Source organism: Acomys minous, assembly GCF_964271855.1.
Source record: "Acomys minous genome assembly, chromosome: 10".
Classification (NCBI taxonomy): domain Eukaryota; kingdom Metazoa; phylum Chordata; class Mammalia; order Rodentia; family Muridae; genus Acomys; species Acomys minous.
This window is the reverse complement of record NC_140491.1, coordinates 78,798,941-78,817,714: the sequence shown is the minus strand read 5'-3', so window position 1 is coordinate 78,817,714 and position 18,774 is coordinate 78,798,941. Positions and strand designations below refer to the sequence as shown.

General features: G+C 37.6%; 1 protein-coding gene across 5 annotated transcripts in view; it reads left to right on the top strand.

Annotated features, from left to right (window-relative positions):
- The window catches only part of LRP1B (LDL receptor related protein 1B), a 1,938,012-nt gene that overhangs the window by 960,146 nt on the left and 959,092 nt on the right, over nt 1–18,774 (top strand). For all 5 annotated transcript variants that reach the window (XM_084800259.1, XM_084800256.1, XM_084800258.1 and 2 more), the window contains one exon: nt 8,652–8,814. In XM_084800259.1, the coding sequence (XP_084656385.1) occupies nt 8,652–8,814 (163 nt within the window). The remainder of the gene's footprint in view (nt 1–8,651; nt 8,815–18,774) is intronic.

The window sequence follows — 18,774 nt, the reverse complement described above, 5'->3', positions numbered from 1 at the left end:
GACCAAGGTTGGCATGGGTTAGGAAAGTCCAGGTTGCAGGTCTTTGGCTGGTCTTCAAATCATGCTTTCTATTTTCAGTATACCTACTAACCTCGACAGTCAGAGGTAGTTGCATTTATTAGAATGGAGTTCCATTATATGTAAACATTATGTCTTGTAGTTAAATTGAGAAATGCAGTAGTGCATTGTTTAGAAAAACACATCTGGCATGATGGGTTAGACAGGAGAGTATTATATTTTTCCAGATGAACAAAGTTAGATTTCCAGTACCCAAGTCAGGTCACTCACACCCACCTATAATTTCAGTTCCAGAGGATCTGGAGCCTGTGTGCTTCTTGGAGAAATACATGACATAAAATCATACCAACACACACACACACACACACACACACACACACACACACACACACACAATTAAAAGAATAAGACAAATCTTTAAAAATAAAGTGATAGGTTTAGCAGCTTAGGAGATTGTTTCTATCATTTTGCAGCAGTGCCACACTCTCATGATTTCCTCCTGCAGTTTATTCTTTTTTAAATTTATTTTTTATTAAATATTTTACATACATGTTTATATTGTAAACATATATACAATAAACTGCCTGCATCAAGAAGGCTCATTGTTTTTTCTGAAGTAGGCTGGGTGTTGTCGATATTTAACCTGTCTCATTGCAATGAATCTTTGAAACAATAAAAACATCTTTAAATGCCATATTCTGTATGTCTCTGAGGTTTTTGAAGACATTATCTAACTATTTTACCTCATATTGCTATAAAATCATATCTATCTATTATACTTAGAATGTATATTCTTATGATAAAAATAGACTTGTAATTGACATGACTATGATTTGATGAACGAACAATTAGCTTGTATAATTCACTTATCCTAAACTACCTGCAATAGCACTTTCAAAGTATTGAAAATAAAACTTGTATAATAATTGAGTTTTATGAGTATAATACTGCCTATTACAGTATAAATATAAATAATGTGTGTAAATAATAATCTTAAATTTGAGTTCTGTATCAGTGTGTCTAAAATTAAACTTATTTTCATCTATATACAGTATTCTCTACCAGTGAATTAAAAATAACCCTGTGAGTAAAAATTAAGGCACTGAATTTCAGAGTAGATTCATTAGCTGCAGTTTATTCTTATATTTGAAGGAAGAGCTTCTAGTTACATTGATGCTCATGAAGTTGGGGTAGTAGGATTGTGAGTGAGAGGCATCCATGATGACATTTAATAAGCAACAGGTACTGTGTTAAGGATTTAATCTGTATCTGCACTCTGTCCTGTGATAATCCCTGTCTCACACCTATCTAGCTTGAATAAAAGGTGGTGGAGGGGGGCATTTGGTATCTTGAAAACCCATCACAAAGCACAAAGTGGACATTTTTTGTAGCAAATCAATTTTTAAATTTTGGTTTTATTAGTGCATATTTTGTACATAGTAGTGGATTTCACAAAAAATAGTATTTGATTATATCATGGACTTTGTGTTTACACCCCTTACTCTCTCCTTCCACCCATCCCCTTCCAACTGTCCTCTTCATCAACCAAAATAATAACTTCCCTCGACTTTCATTTCATTTTCACATCGATATATATGAATAAATTCATTTGCAGGTATCCTTATGAGAAAAATGAAAATACGACGCTCATAGTTTTGTTTTTTTTTTTTTTTTTTAATACATTTTTATTAATTTATACATATTACATCTCAGTTGTTAGCCCATCCCATGTATCCTCCCATCCCTCCCTTCCTCCCACTTCCCCCCCCTACTCCCCTCCCCTATGTCTGTGTCTGAGGGGGATCTCCTCCCCCTGAATATGCTCATACGGTATCAAGTCTCTCCTTGGTGACCTATTATCTTTCCTCTGAGTGCCACCAGGCATCTCCATCCAAGGGATATGATCAAATATGGGGCACCAGAGTTTGTGTGAGAGTTAGATCTTCTTCTCCACTCAACAGTGGAGAATGTCCATCGGCTAGTCCGGGTAGGGGTTCAAGGTTTTTACTGCCTATTTTTTCCTTGGCTGTTGCCACAGTTTGCGGAGGACCCCAGGGCCCAGACTCGCCTGTAGTTTTCCAGGACCCACTGGATCCTTCCATTTCCTCTTTCTCCCAGGCTTCTCACACCTAAAGATTCAATAGGATGTCCTCCCCTCTTACCCATTATTCTGGTAGGTACAGTTTTTCATGGGGACGTACACCTTGGGCTAGTGTCTCGATATAAGTGAGTATATACCATTTAGCTCTTTTTGCTTCTGTGTGAACTCACTCATTATGACAATTTCTAGTTCAATCCATTTGTCCACAAATTTTGGAAATTCCTTGTTTTTAATAGCTGAGTAGTATTCCATAGTGTAAATGTACCACAGTTTCTTTATCCATTCTTCTGTTGAGGGACACGTAGGTTGTTTCCAAGTTCTGGCTATTATGAATAAGGCAGCTATGAACATGGTTGAGCATATGTCCCTGTTGTGTGGTAGTACATCCTCTGGGTATATTCCAAGGAGTGGAATAGCTGGGTCTTGAGGAAGCCCTATTCCCATTTTTCTGAGAAAGCACCAGATAGCTTTCCAAAGTGGTTGTACTAGTTTGCATTCCCACCAGCAATGCAGGAGTGTTCCTCTTTCTCCACACCCTCGCCAGCATGAGGTGTCAGTTGAGTTATTGATCTTAGCCATTCTGATGGGTGTAAGATGGAATCTCAGTGTCGTTTTGATTTGCATTTCTCTGATGACTAAGGAGGTCGAGCATTTCTTTAAGTGTTTCTCAGCCATTTGATATTCCTCTGTTGAGAATTCTCTGTTTACGCTCATAGTTTTGTATCTCACTTATTTCCTTTGCTATAGCAATTTCAACTTTTAAACATTTCATCGAACATGATTTTGTTCTTTTGAGGCCTGGAAACAAGATTTCTGCTGTGTTTGAATACCACGTTCATAATCCTGTTACAAGACAGATGTCTGTGCTGATGACATGGCTCCAGTGAGTGGGACTGTCCCACACAGGCACAGAGCTGCGGTTGTCCCTGTGCTATGCTGACTCATAATTCCTTGAAGTATATATTCCCTGAAGTGTAAATGGTAGAATGCCTGGGTCACACAGTAGTCTCCCCCTTCCTTTTTATATTTCCTTAAGCACTTCTCATACTAATTTTCAAAGCATATAGGCTAATCTTTATCCCCTTTAGCAATGTGTTTGGAGTCTTATTTTTTTTTTCTATCTCCTCATCTGCGTTTGTAGTTATATGTGTTCTTAATGTGAAACCGAATCTCTACGTAGTTTCGATTTTCATTTTTTCAAAACAAATATATTTAATCGGCTTTCTGTGAAATGAGAATGCTCAGAAATTTTGTAAGAAGCTGGATGTGGTGGTACGTACCTCCAACCCCAACACTCAATGGGCCATGCTAGTTAACTCATTAGGACCGCCTCAGAAAACAGCGAAGGGAGATAACAAGGATAGCAAACTTCTAAACTATTTGCTCTTGTACTCATCAATTTGATAGTGACTTGGATTTAGTCTAACAATAGGAGATGTTAGAGCAGTTACTACATTCAGTGAGAGCCATCTGCCCTGAGTCTCCTTGACCTTTCTTTGCAACATTCCTTCCTTCCGGTTGGACACAGGACTCCTCTGGAGTGAAAGTCTTATTTTTTTTTATTTTAATTTTATTAATCTATTCAGATTACAACTCAGTTGTAATCCCATCACTTGTATCTCCCGTTCCTCCCTCTCGCCTGCTTTCACCCTATTCCCCTCTGCTAGTTCTAAGATCAAGGGGGACCTTCTCCCCCACTATATGGTTATAGGCTATCAAGTCTCACTCACAGAAAGAATAAACAGGCTACCAAGAGTGAAGGTCTTATTACCTAGTATTAAAAAAAGGTAGGTCAGAGCATTTTTTTTAAACCAATATCTATATAAAAGGTGTAGAGTGTTTTGAGTACTATTTTAAGGGTTTTTAGAAATGTTTTTAATTGAAATAGAATGGCACCACATCCATTCCTTTATACATTTCTTCAGAGAGATTTGTCCTTATGATTTTTGCCTTCAGGGAACAAATTTGGTTCCACCTCTGTGACTCACTTTTGTGTAATTGGGAGGAGCAAAGCAATGACTTTCCTTTTGAGTGAGGCCTTTTAGTTTCCTTTCATTCAAAGCCATTATAGTTTGTCATTTTTTTTCTGATTGCTCGTATTTCCTGTATCTCTTTATTGACTAACTTGCTTGCCTAAAGGCAGTGTCTCATTGCCCAAACTCTCTGATTTAAATACAAATTACACTAAAGACAGAAGGAAACTCCAAACATAGAAAAAGAAGCTAAACCAGTTTTCCCAGTTACTAAGCATTTAGCTAATTAGACTTTTTCTTGGCGATCTCACAGCATCTTTCATAGTAGAGAATCTTTGGTAAATGATAAAATACCAACAGGTGTGGATTTTGTCATGCACTGAAGCCATCAGTTTCAGAGTGCTGCACTGCACCTGATGGAATAATACAAGCATACTCCAAATTCCAGCAACGCCTCCTGCACCAGATTTCTTGAGGCAGAAAAAATAATTGAGAATTTTTAATATCCCAAGTACTAAACTGGTTGATAAAAAAAAGGTTTCTGGTAATTTAGGAAATACATAAATGTTTATTGTTCCATAAAAGCTATATAATGTGAGGAAGACTGTTACTGATGGCCTGCAAATGTGTCCAATGATTTGCAATATCTATTTTCTGATTATTCTTGTAGGACACAGTAGAAATTCCCACAAAATTGCTCCTCTCTCTCTCTCTCTCTCTCTCTCTCTCTCTCTCTCTCTCTCTTTCTCTCTCTCTCTCCCCTCTCTCTCTCCCTCTCTCTTTCTTTCTTTCTCTCGCTTTCTGATGATCTATCATTCTATCATTGTAAAGGATAATGTTGGCGTGTGTGTCTGTATTAGTCTCTCTGCTGAGAAAAAATTATTCATTGAAGTGTCCAGTTCTGAGGAAGAATTTTGGAATACAATGTAAGAAAATGTTGAGGCTCACATTAGAGAAGGAGGCTTTTAGTGGGGAAGGTGCAGACACAAAGTTTATAGCTCTTTCTTGTAGTGAAAACAGGAAAAAACTATTCTGTGGCCATATCTCAGTAACACAAATCTAAATTATCCCAAATACACTTGTATTTATGTTGAGTTTTACCGTAACAGAACAAATATAGTTAAAATTAGGGGCACTTTTCAGATACAGTGGTGGAAACATCCAAGAGTTGGATTACTACAAAATGGGGAAATCTCTGCTATAGGTTTACGATGCTGCTATGTCTCATAGCCTTTGAGTTGGTAGATGAATGTGTACATCTGAAAGGATTTATCTAATAGTCATATGGACATTAACCAAATCAGAGGTGGGCAATAAATGGCTACTTAGAGGCTAAGATACCCCTACATGACTGTGGACTTACAGTGTTCCAACTCTCACAATAATTGATATTCTAGCCAGCTAATCAGATATGTAGAATATGCAATACAATTACAACTTTTTTCTTCGGATGTAGGGACAAAGGAAAAATTAATTCTATGTCGCTGAGTGTCTCTATTATACAACATATACTAATTTGTGCAACAAAAGAGAGATTCACAATACAAAAGCACACAAATCTATTTAAATGATAGAGAAGCCATTAAAACTGAAGACTTGAGTTGTTTTTTTTTTTTTAACTAGGTTTATGGTGCAAGGGACGTCATAGATAGACATGATGGGTATATGAGTACAGTAAGATACTAAAGTTCAGGAAACATAGTAATTAGAACTTTCAAAGAGTTTATTCTCTTTTTGGAACACAGATGTTTCTTTCCTCTGGAAATAATGTTACACCTCCCGCTTGAGTCTTCTGATCTGCCTCAGATGGTATGTGTCAGAGAGGCCTCATAATCCTCAAACTCCTTTAGCTTTACATATCAAATCTTTGTGGGTGGCTTTCTACTTTACTTTTCTGTAGAGTGATAAAATACAATGACCTATAGCAACTTTAAGATGAAATATTTCTATGACTTACTGATTACCGTCCACCACTGAGGGATGCAAAGGCAGGAACTTGAAGTGGAAACCACAGTGCAATTGAGTAAAGCCAGGGCAGAAATTCAAAGAGAAGCAGAGATAAGACCCAAAGAGCAATGCTGCTTACCGGCTTCCTCCTAGATTCATGTTCAGCTACAGAGCCTACACAGTTTCAATACAATTATCTAGGAATAGTAAGACCACGGTGGGCTGGGCCACTCTAAATCAATTACCAATCAAGAAAATACATTGCACACTTGCCAATAGGCCAGACTGATGGAGGCAATTCTTCAACTGTGCTGCTCTTTCCCTAGTATATCAAGTTGCCAACCAAGAATGACCATCACAGTGCCGTATTCTGGGGCAGTCTGTTCTGAGCCACACCACACCAATTGGTCAATTGATCACAGATACATACTAAGTTTGAGGGAGAGAGTATTGAAATGTATATTAGCTTCTTCTGAGCCATTTTTTCACTTTCCACAATTTTAAGTTCCTGTGGTCAATATGAATCAAATAAGTATCATAAGGTATTTTGACAGATACAGAGCTGGAGAGATCACATTCTCCTAAGTTTTATTACAAGCTGCTGCTATTATTTTTTATTATTCTTAATTGTTAGTTTTCTTACATGCTTAGTTTCATTATTCTTAACTGTTAGTTTTCTTACTTGTTTAGTACAGATAAATTACCATTTACCATAGAAGTATATGTACACATAAATAAAATATTCATGGGATTTGGTTCCATCTGTGATATTAGCAAATCATCACTGGGGCCTTGGAATGTTTCTTGGAACATAAGTAGGATGGCAATAATCTTCAAACGTTAAAAGCATGGAGGCTTAGAATAAAGATGGATCCAAGCTTTATTTATGGCCTTATCAAAGAATCTAGAGCAGCACTAGTACTCTAAAAGCAGTTGGGCAGTTGGTACCCATACGTATTTTTAGTTACTTAAGGCTTTTAGGTGTTCTTAGGGATATGGGTTGGACAGTGTCTCATGTAGCTAAGAAGGTCTCAGTCTTGCTATATAGCTGGGAATGGGCTTGAATTTCTTCTCATTATGCCCCTCTCACCTCCCCTGTGCTATGATTGCAGGCAAGCATAATCATCCCTGGCTTCTGTGCTGCTGGAGATTGAATGTAGAACCTTTTGCTTTAAAGGCAGGCATTCTACAGAATGAGAAACATCTACAGCTCATTTTTAATTTAAGTTGTTGAGTATTTACGAAATACATTAACAAAAGAATAATGGGATAGATATAAGTATTTAATATCTCATAGAATTACAACATCGAGATGATTTTTCTATAACTACAAATCATACACTATAGATTTACGTGACTATATACAACTACACTACAATCTACAGTGTAAGACCTGTGGAACTATAAAATAAGTATACCCAAGTGGAACACATACAATTTAATGCGACTGTTCTGTCCATTGTATCTATTAGCCATCAATGTTATTTGAATTTGAAATAGAATTAATTAAAATGCAATGCACTGATGATTCATTTTTCCAGACACAAAAGTTAAATTTTAATAAAGATGGTGGTTAGTTACTTCATCAGATAGTACAGATATGAAATAGTTCCGTCCTCATTGTGTAACATGGTATTGCACTATAGAGAATAAGAATCCTTGATTAAGTCTTTTTATTCTTCTTTTCTTCTTTATGCCTAGGTATGTCATTGAAGAAATCCATCATCTCTCTCCTTGGCTTTACTTAAAATTTTTGAGTACCATTCTCTAGGCAAAGTTAACATACAGCTTTCTTTTCCTATAATTTCTATATTTTTTCCATTCTATTTTAGTGCTTATTGTTTGAGAATTCTATACATGCATCTAAAGTGTTTTGATCAAACCCATCCCCACCCCCCAACTTATCCACAATCTCTCCCTTCCCATTTCTGATGAAGTCTGTTTTCAACCCTCTGAGTCCACTCCCTGCTGTCTGAGTGTGGTATGACCTACCAGACCATGGGTATCCTTTCAGGAACCACATGCCTAAGAAACGTATTTGCCCTAAAAAGGAGCCATAAGTTTCCAATAGCCCCTCAGAGTACAAGAGATCTCTATCCTTGCCTGCCTTATCCAAACTGGGATCTGGGCTGCACTGATACTGTACAGCTTCTCTGAGTCATTGGCCAATGCTACGTCACATGCTCAACAAGAACTAGTTTGCTGCACGTTCCAAGTCCGTCATTCTTAAAATCATTCCCCTTCTTCTGTAATGACTCCTGAGCCTTAAAAAAAAAGGGGGAGAGTAAACTAGATAACCATTCTAGAGCAGAGCACAGCACAACCTCTTATTCTCCATTGACCACTTGTGGGTCTCTGTTTTGATCACCATGTTCTTAGTCAGTGTTCTACAGTGTCACAGAACCTATTAAATATAAATATCTATATATCATATGTTATGTGCTATAATATGTACATACATACACACACATATGTAGGATTTATTGGAATGACAAAAAGAAACCACTTGTATTTTAAGGTGCTCTCGGTAACGGCTTGGTCAGACTTGTGTATCCTGGATATGATGCAAGGTTCGCATCTGTGGCTGAGTTAATTCTTCATGTCTTTTTCAGATGTGGAACAAATGGCCATTGACTGGCTTACCAGAAACTTCTACTTCGTGGACCATGTCAGTGACCGGATCTTTGTTTGCAATTACAATGGCTCTGTGTGTGTCACCCTGATTGAATTGGAGCTTCACAATCCTAAGTCCATAGCAGCAGATCCCATCGCAGGGTAAGAACATCACCTTCAGCATCTGTGGTCTGGAAAAGGTCCCATTAAAAGGAATCAAAGTCTAACATAAGCTTTTATAGGAAATTAGACACTAACATTATTAAAATAAGAACAACAGAAAGATGTTGACTTTAGTACCAGCAAAACAGAAACAAAAGTGGGTTATATGTAAAGTTATACCACAGACCTAGCCTAAGGCACAAACAACCTCTTTATCCGAAAATTGCTTGTGGTCTCCAGAGAACTTCAATTATAGTACTATCATATTCAAGGCAGAGAGTTTTTGGTGCTTAGCAAGGAACCTTGGAGTCAGAAATTTCACAGAGGATTGTTGATAGATACACTGTTAGTCTACTTGAGTCAGCATAGCATTTAGGATTTATAAACAAAATACAATATGTGTTCAAGGCTACCGCAACATTAAGATATCTTTGTGAGTTCAGACTGCTTCTCCAGTAAATATTGATATTTTTGCCTAATGATATTATGATATTAATGAACTCAGCGGAATCTATTTATATATTTTAGCTTTTTAATTTGTGATTCACATTGTTGGTTTAAAAACAGCCGTGATGAGACATTATTTTAAATAATAGAATCATTAATCTCTTAAAAGCATTTTACTGCCTGTAAAAAAATTATGGTCACAAATGTTTAAATTTGCTCATGTATTGGGAAAAATCTATATAGAAACAATTTCTATACTTTGCAAACATGGCAATATAATTAGAGGGGAGAATAACGAAGAGGCCCAGTTCACCAGTTCATCAGTGTTAGCAAAGGAGACTGTGAACCAACGGCATGGATTGTTGCCTTAGCTGAAGGGATTGCTGTTTTTTGAATATGTGTATTGCAGCAGATTGGAAAACTGGAATTTTCTTTTTCCTGTCATTTCCGTAGTCCTCAGGCAGTTCGGCTGAAATGTCTTATGGAACTTATCCTAAACTGCCATAAGCCTCCATTCAATAAAGGGGAAAATATTTACTGAAGAAACAGCTGTCATCCATATGTGGACTTTTGTCACTCTTTACTTAAAGTCTGATTGAATATTAAGATGCATCATCACAATGGTTCCGATTTTGACAAGAACAGCTTGCATGTAAGAACTTTGCTAGGAAGCCCATGTAACATAATTCTTGAATGAGGCTCTATTTGTGTTTGCAGCAGATGGTTACTTGACTGCAGCGATGCTTCAAAAGGCATTAGTAAAAGAAGTTGTATTTAAACTGATTTGTTTGGGTGGTTGGATAAGGGTGGTAAGAAAGAACTGAGATTTACAAATGTGCTCACAGCATTCTTTTGGAATCCTTTTAGAAATGTATGTACTTGCAAGATTCCCCCCCCCCCCCCCCGGTTGGTGATAATTGAATCTCAAATTGCCCTCGGATAGTCTTGTCTGTCTTAATGTTCAGAGGTGAACCTGCTGCATTCTTTCTTTCTACTCACTCCATCCTTTGCCTTTCTTAAAAACAAAGATCATGTGACTCTTTTCAATAAAGCTGACAACTGAAATGTAACATAATATGAACGTCATCTCATTTTTAGCAACAGCATATTTTATGTTTGCAGTCAACTTATTTCTCACTGTCATTACAGGAAAGAGCCATATATCGTAATTTTGTAAACAGAATTAGAAATTGAAAGCCCTACGATGTTTGCACACATTCTCTGATGGGTTCCTTGGGTATTGTAACTGCTCAAATGAAATTTTGCTGGGTGCCATTTGTCACAATAGGTGCTCTGTTATTTTTTGTATGGTCTGACTTCAGTTTTCAGTCATGATCCCAGCTGCTCCAAGGTTAGCAGCATTAGCTTTTAAATTTTATTCTCTGTTATTTTTTTTACTTCTTTAAGGTTTGGAGACAGAAGACTAATGTCATATGGGCTCTCATGCCTGGAGCCAATCTCAACACAAATAAACCAAAAAAGATGTTTTTAATGATGTTCAATTTTTAATTAATTACTTTAATTTATTACTTCAGACTATTTTTAAAAGATATTTCTCAAGGCTTTCTTCTTCTTTTCAAATTTTCAACAACATTCCTTGCAATGGCTTTTTAGAAAATCACCTATAAATTATTGCTGAGGAACTATTAGTGTTGGAATGTTGCTCAGAGGTAGTGCAACCAGTACCAAAGCCAGCTAGTCTTTCAGGTGGCCTCTAAGATTCTGCTTGTTTAATGGGCAAGAACTATATCTTACCCCCTCACAGACCACATCTCATTTTCATCCGATTCTCTTTCTACTGAACCATTTCCTCACAGGACATATGCCATGTGGGCTACAGTTATTTATAGTAAAGTATTAAGGAATTCAAGACAAATTGGAAAAGTGAGATATCTCTTAGGAATGAAAACAAAGTAGTATTGGGATAATGAAGGAGAAAAGCAGAGCAGCTGTTGCTTTGTGAAAGAAAGGGAGGAAATACTCCACTTAGGCATTGATACATTCATAAGTTCATTTATTTTAAATTTTATTAAGCTACGAAATCTTGCATAGGATATGAAGATTTTGATAACTTCCTTCTGGCGTAGGTTGTAGATGAAAAAGATAATTCTGTTTTGCGTTTTTTTTTAATTGGGAACATTTTTATACAACAGATTCTAATCCCTCTTACCACTCTACAACTCCTAGGTCCTCTGATCCTTCCATAAACCCAACTCCAAAGCAGCAGTAGTTTCTCTCTCTCTCTCTCTCTCTCTCTCTCTCTCTCTCTCTGTCTCTCTGTCTCTCTCTCTGTCTCTCTCTCTGTCTCTCTCTGTCTCTGTCTCTCTGTCTCTCTCTCTCTCTGTCTCTCTCTCTCTCTAACAAAAACATATTAACAGGAGGAAAGCAGACAAAAGCACAAATTAGTTTCAACATAACCTATGGGTCCTCAAAACTGAAACCCAAAAGGACAGGATTTGTGAATTTTATGCTACGTTTAAAGAAGGAAGCCTCTACGTGTGGATTAGTAGAATAGATGGAAAGAGGCTGATGCTGATGAACTGGGCAGGGAAAGCCCTGTTTCTTCAAAAGTAGGGAACTGAGCTGAAGTAAATAAAAATGTCAGAGTTTTTTTTTCTTTCTTTCTTTCTTTTTTTTTTGTCTGTTTGTCTTTTTACATTCTGCTATTTCTTCAAATATTAAGATGCTATCTTTTGTGCTAGCATTATCTGAACCTCACCAAGGAAGAAGGAAACAGAAAACTACTTTTGGACAGTTGCATAGACATGCTTTTTGCACTGACGTCATTGTTTTCAGAAAACAAAGGGGTAAAAAAGTAAAGTTGCATCGTAGTTTCTCCTGTCCGTGTGGAGAAGGCTCGCTTCAGGGCCGTGTGGTAGGTGGGTCTAATGGCGACTAGCTGAGATCGGAAGTGAGGCAAGTCTGCTTTTCATTCTAGTTGTGTCCTTCAGATTCCACCTGAACAAAGTCTTCTCACCCCAGACCTCAGACAGAGATGAATTTCTTCATGAGGTGTAAATTATCAAAATAGTACTGAAAGTAGGGGTACAAGATAACCTGAAACTCGATGGTTATTAGGGAAAAAGAGTACAGTATGGAAGTACCTGAATCTACAGCTTGGACTTACAGAGCTGGGGCACTAATGTTTCAACGAGTTTGAGCTTGAAGAAGTTTGTGAAGGCAGGACTCAATACAGGTCACAGTCTTGGTTGGTAATGTACTCATCTGGAATTCCCAAATTTCGTAGTGTTTGAAATCTTACACCTTGGACATTGTGTGACCCATCACTTTGTACGGCAAGGCTATACCTGCTCATATCTATAAGATAATTAAAACATTGACTTCTTAACCTTCTTCACATCTCCAATAGAGTCATAGGTTCTGATAATTTTCTACATTCAAGGGTACACTCTTGTTCAACAACAGTATCTGTAACTTCTTTCCTGTTTTTTTTAAAAGTGCTTTTAAAGAACTGCATACATCTGAGAAGTACAATGGGATCTGGTGATAAGGATTCAACTGATGAAATTGAGTAATTAGCATGTCTCAAATGTTTATTATTTCTTTGTATTAAGGTTATTCAAATTTCTCTCTTTTAGAAATTATGAAACTAATCAAATATATAATTAGTGTAAGCATTAATCACAGTGCCATCATATACATTAGCATACTTGCATTTATACCTTTATCTAATGATAATGCAGTAACAAAATATCCACTTCCCATACACTGTCTTGGGATCAGGAAAGCAATATTTTTCTCTCTATGCACAAAGAATCAATTTTCAGTTTCTGCATATCAAGGAATATATATATATATATATATATATATATATATATATATATATATATATATATAATTTGTCCTATTACTTAGTTATTTTACTTTTATAATGCCTTTACAACTCCTCCATATGTCTACAAATTATAAGATTTCATTCTTATTAACACGTGGATAAATTTCTACTGTGTGAAAGTATATACAATATTTTTTTCACTCATCCATTGCTAGAGTCATAGACTGAACAATATTCTGGTATTATGAATCCAGCAGTAATAAACAAAGCAATGTGGCTAAATTTTCAGCACACTGGATTGCTGTCTTTGAGACTGCTGCAATTTATGATATCAATTTCTCCTTGTAGGCATTGAGAACTCTCCATTCTAATTTCCCTAATGCCTATAGGACTTTATGTTCCATTCAACAAGATGAGAATGTTTCCCCTTTTCTTGAAATGCTGGGATAATATGCTGTCTTTCAGAGTCTGTATGTATATTCCTCTTCATGGGAAAATATTTTAAGTTAAAATGGAAGAATTTTGATATTTTTAAAAATTACTCTCTATACTTCCTGTGTTTATCCATTGTAACCTCTATTCAGATACCTGCAAATTTCAAAGTTTCTTTGAGAATGATTAGTGTACAAATAATCCAATTAAAAAATGGGGTACAGATCTAAACAGAGACTTCTCAACAGAGGAATATAAGAACGGCCTAGATTCACTTAAAGACATGTTCAATGTCTCTAGTCTTTAGGGAAATGCAAATAAAAATGACTCTGAGATTACATCTTACACCTATCTGAATGGCTATGATTAAAACACTCAAGTGAATGCACATGTTGGCAAGGATGTGGAGAAATGGGAATGCTCTTCCTTGCTGGTAGGAGTGTAAACTTATTCAACCACTTTGGAAATCAATCTGGTGCTTTCTCAGAAAACTGGGAATGATGGTACCTCAAGACCCAGCTATTCCAGTCCTGGGTATATATAGGAAAGCTGCTTCACCATACAACAAAGCAGCTTTATTTGTAATAGCCAGAAACTAGAAACCATCTAGATGTCCCTCAACCAAAGAATGGATAAAGACACTGTACATTTGCACAATAGAATATCATTAAACTATCAAGAACAAGGAAATCTTGAAATTTGCAGGCAAGTGGATAGAACTCGAAGGGATCATCCTAAGTGAGGTAACCCAGACACAGAAAGGCACTCATAGTATATACTCACTTATAAGTGGATATTAACCATACATAGATGTGCTCTGAGAGACTGCACCCGGCGGGGGGTGGGGGGTGGGGATCTGGACAGATACTGGGACTCAAAGCTGCACTCTGGGAAGAGCTCTGAGAGTTGTAGGGAAGAGTGGGGGCATGGAAGTTCCAGGAGGGAAGAGGAACTCCAGAGGAGACCATAAAGGCCTGTGAATATGGACACAGGGACCCTGCAAAACTCATGCACCAGCCAAGGACAAGACCCCCTGTTGAGATGTAAGGACAGACTGCCAATTCTCCAAGTGGCGGGGGTTGGGGGAGGGGAATACTGCTGCTGAACCTCTGACACGCACTCTGGTGCCCATGATTTGGTCTCTGCCTTTTGGCAAGACAGTCTACTGGGCACACAGAGGAAGGTGATGGAGGCTATCCTGGTGAAACCTAATAGGCTGTTGCCAGCTGGGGTAGGAGCGCCCCAACCCCATCAGAAGTCTAGTGGCGGGGAATAGGCAGAAGATCTAGGGAGGATAAAAGGAAGGGAATAACAATCAGGATATAATGTGAATAAATTATAATAAATAAATATACATTTAAAGATAAAAAGTTAAATGGTTATTATACAAAATTCATCAGTAAAATTATATTTGGGGTGATTATTGTACTGTTGGAAAATACTAGATCTTATACATCAACGCTAAACTCAAATGGTCTTGCTCTGCATCCATTTTCCAAAGGGAAAGTATCAGTTATTTAACCCTTTATATACTTCTTATAATAAGACTATCCCTAAGCTTGACTATTTTGTTCACTGTGCTAAAGATACTACCAATGTTTTTATGTCTTAACAAATTCTTACTGGTATCATTCAATCTAAACTATTTAAATGTCTATGAATTTTCCTATCTATCATGATCCTTTTTTTTTTTTTTTACTCTTACATCCTTGGGTGAATCTAATGCCCTTCCCTGCAACTAATTACATTCATGAATAGTTAACTAGACATCAGCATTACTCATCTTGGGCTAGACTACTTTGGAACCCAGCAAAGATGCCCTGCCATCCTGAGATTCAAATTTCCTTTCCGGAGTTGGTGACAGAACGTATAACATCCCAAGAAAGTGTAAGTGGTGTGTGTGTGTGTATGTGTGTGTGTGTGTGTGTGTGTGTGTGTGTGTGTGTGTGTGTGTGTGTGATTCTGCATACTGATTCTGGGTAAGCCTGGAGTTCAGAAGTCCATTTGAGACAAACTAGGGGACCCACCTTTTTCTAAGCACTGTGAAAATGATTGTTAGTGTTAATGCTGAGCTTGTGTTGTAACTACTGCTTCTGGTGTTCATCTTCCTGCAAATAAGCACAAACACTAGCAACTTCCTAATTAGCAGCTCTGAGAATTCTCTCTTGCTACCTGAGGTGTCTTGAGCAAAAGAACTATCAGTCTAAAAGTTGGTGCTCCTACGGACTCTGCTTGTGCCAGTACTTTGAACACTCCATGGTAGCTTTGAAAGAGCTATGAAAAGACTGCATATTATTGCACTGGTTATTGAAGGTACAGCACTGGTTAGGAATGTTTGACAGTTTCTCTGACAGTTTCTGCAGTGATAAGCCTTGATGAAATGTTTCTACCTGGGCCACAAGAGAAGCACTCCCCAGTAAACCCCTGTAACTCCTCCACACCTCATGTACTGTTACTAATATAACTGATACAAGACCAAATCTCCATTTACTTCAAACCACAAATCTTTATGGCTGCCGTGGGACAAACAAATGACTTTGATTGATTGGCACAGTCTTTAAGAGTATAGAAGCAGGCTACTTGTTTTGGTATAGAGTGTTTTTGGAGAAACTCTACATCACTTCCCTAGAAGTTTTTCCATGACTATTCTCTGTAGTATGAGCTCTTGCTGCACACATGAAGAAGTGGCATTGACAGCAGACTGGAAATTAGCAGTGAGGATCATGCCCATGGCTGGAAGCCAACAATATCTAGACATTGGCCTGGTACCCTGATGGTTGGCAAAGGTTCTACTTGAAGGTTAACAACTCAAGTTCACTCTGGAGACTCAGTGGACATGATAATTCCAGTCCTGGGTGCAGAAGGTCTTAGCTTGACAGCTGAAGACCATGCCATGTGGTGGGGCCAGGGAACACAACACTTCCAGAAACACAGGCCTCAGAGCCAGCACCACTATACTCATACTTGATGCGGAAGAAATAGCAAGGATGGGTGGTGCTGCTTTGGGGCTAAAAACTGACAACTTCTGGTTCACCAAGTGCAGGTCACACTGTTGGCCCACATCCCATTCATATGCCAAGATCCTCTGACAGGAGGATACAGCTATGCTGTAGTGACCTTGGCAGCCCTAGGGTGACTGTGGAGGCTCCCTTTATTGTGTTGTCCTAACAGAGGTAGGTTTGGAGTGCTGGCAGACATCACTGACCTTTGAGTAGCAATCACATAGACAGCATCATGGCCAGGAAGAAGACTAGGGCAAAGGTGCAAGCATGGATAAGAAGTTGTGTGAAAGCAACCACCAAACAACATCCATGAGCCTTGATATGCCAGGTTTCAGAAGCTATCAAATCCTCAGAGACAACAATCTTAGACTCAGACCGAGAACAATGAGTCCTGAGAACTGAGGCCTACTGCTAGAGACTCAACCAACTCATAGTCATTGGCCAATGACAGCAAAAGCCCTCAGCAGATGGACACAATGGAAGGCATGGATTCATAATACTATTCAACATTTCATCAACAATGTATGAGTTTGGCAACAAGCAGGTGACTTAGTGCACTCTTCCTGACCCACAACATTGGCTGAAAACTTAACCCCAGCTGGTATGGTAGTCCTTTTAATTATTTGACACCACACACAAACATATTATCATGAAAATGCTTCAAAAACATATACATATAAATAATATAAAATACACCCAGCAGGCTTTATGTATGTAGGATATATGTGTGTGTGTGTGTGTACATGTATTTATTTGTATTTGTTCATATACACATACATACACATATGTATATAATAGTAATAATCAAAGAAAAAAGAGGCTATTAAGCTGAGAAGGGGGAGGACATGGGAAGAATTTTAGGGAGAAGAAAGTGTAGGAAAATAATACAATACTATTCAACTAAAATATAAAATGTTGACTTCATGGAAGAGTTAGGAAATTGCCCATTCCTCCTTGTTATGCTGCTATTGATTCTTTCTTTCATTATTATATTAAAGTTTTGCAGGTCTGTTAAACTTGTCTCTAAATTACTAGGCTCACAATTCTGTTTCAATTAACCCTATCCAATGTTTGTTTAGCCTCCTAGGAATGCTTCTGAATTCCCAGCCTGATTAATGTTGCCACTCAGAAAGGGGGAGTATCAGAATACAATGGGCAACAGTCTAAATAAAGAGGAGAATTTTTTTTACCTTACTTAAAGCTACAGTTCTCAAGCATCCTCAGGGATGGTTACTCAGGAACTTAGTTCAAAGCGTTCAACAGCTAGGTTCATCACACATGGGCCTTGAGACGGGCCAATTTTTTTTTTCCGCACACTAATGCTCCTCTGGCTGTGATACATTATGCTTGCTTTTTCTTGAGTGTAGTTGAGGTCCTTGACAGCACTCTCCTCTCTTGGTCTGAATTGTTATGCCTGTCCACCTAAATGGGTTGGTTCTTGCCTTTAACAGATGAAGGCCAGTTACCTGGAAATGACAAGGGTCAGGCGAGGTGGCATGTCAAATGATTTACGAGCTAAACCAACCTCCTCTAACTGCCATCCTTAGCTCTTTTTCCCACATGTGGGGCTCAGGAATTGAGCAACCTTCTTTTACTTAGCTCAGCATGTTTGAAAAGTGAAAGGGTATTATTATTTTTTGTTTCAATTCTTTATTCTTTTTCCTTTCATTTGGAATCCCATAATTTCTCTCTGAAGAATAGTATTTTCTATTTTTAAAATATATGTGTGCCTTTAGCATATTAGGTGATGCGTAGATGCTGAATGATATTATGCTGATAAGATATTTATTATCACTATATTTCCTTTAAAAACATTTGATGAAAGTGATGGTAGTTTTTACTTTGATTGATTCACCATTCTGGGAAAAATGAATATTTCCAAATACTGGGTAATGGTAAATAACGTTTTTGTTTCACTTATAAAATGATTGTCAAGTGGCCTAAAAGCTTTTTCACTGTCGGCCATAGAATAGATTGTTAACAGTAGAGAGGAAATGTTTACAGTTTCAAGTAGTTTAAAATGTTCTTTAGTTGTTTTCCACTGAGAGCTTTGTAAAACAAACATTGGAAAGAAGGCAAGGCGCCTGCTGCTGCAGTACATGCGTGCGTTCCCTTAGTGCTTGGGTATCATAGAGAATAAAGACACATCACACAGCATTCAATAGAGCAAAGAGTACAAAAAACTGTGTATGACATATCACGTATTAAGAGAACATTGAGGTATAGTTTCCCCAAAATTTTGAATCGTTTAAAAATACTAAACAGTGTTTCTTCCTTTTTTAA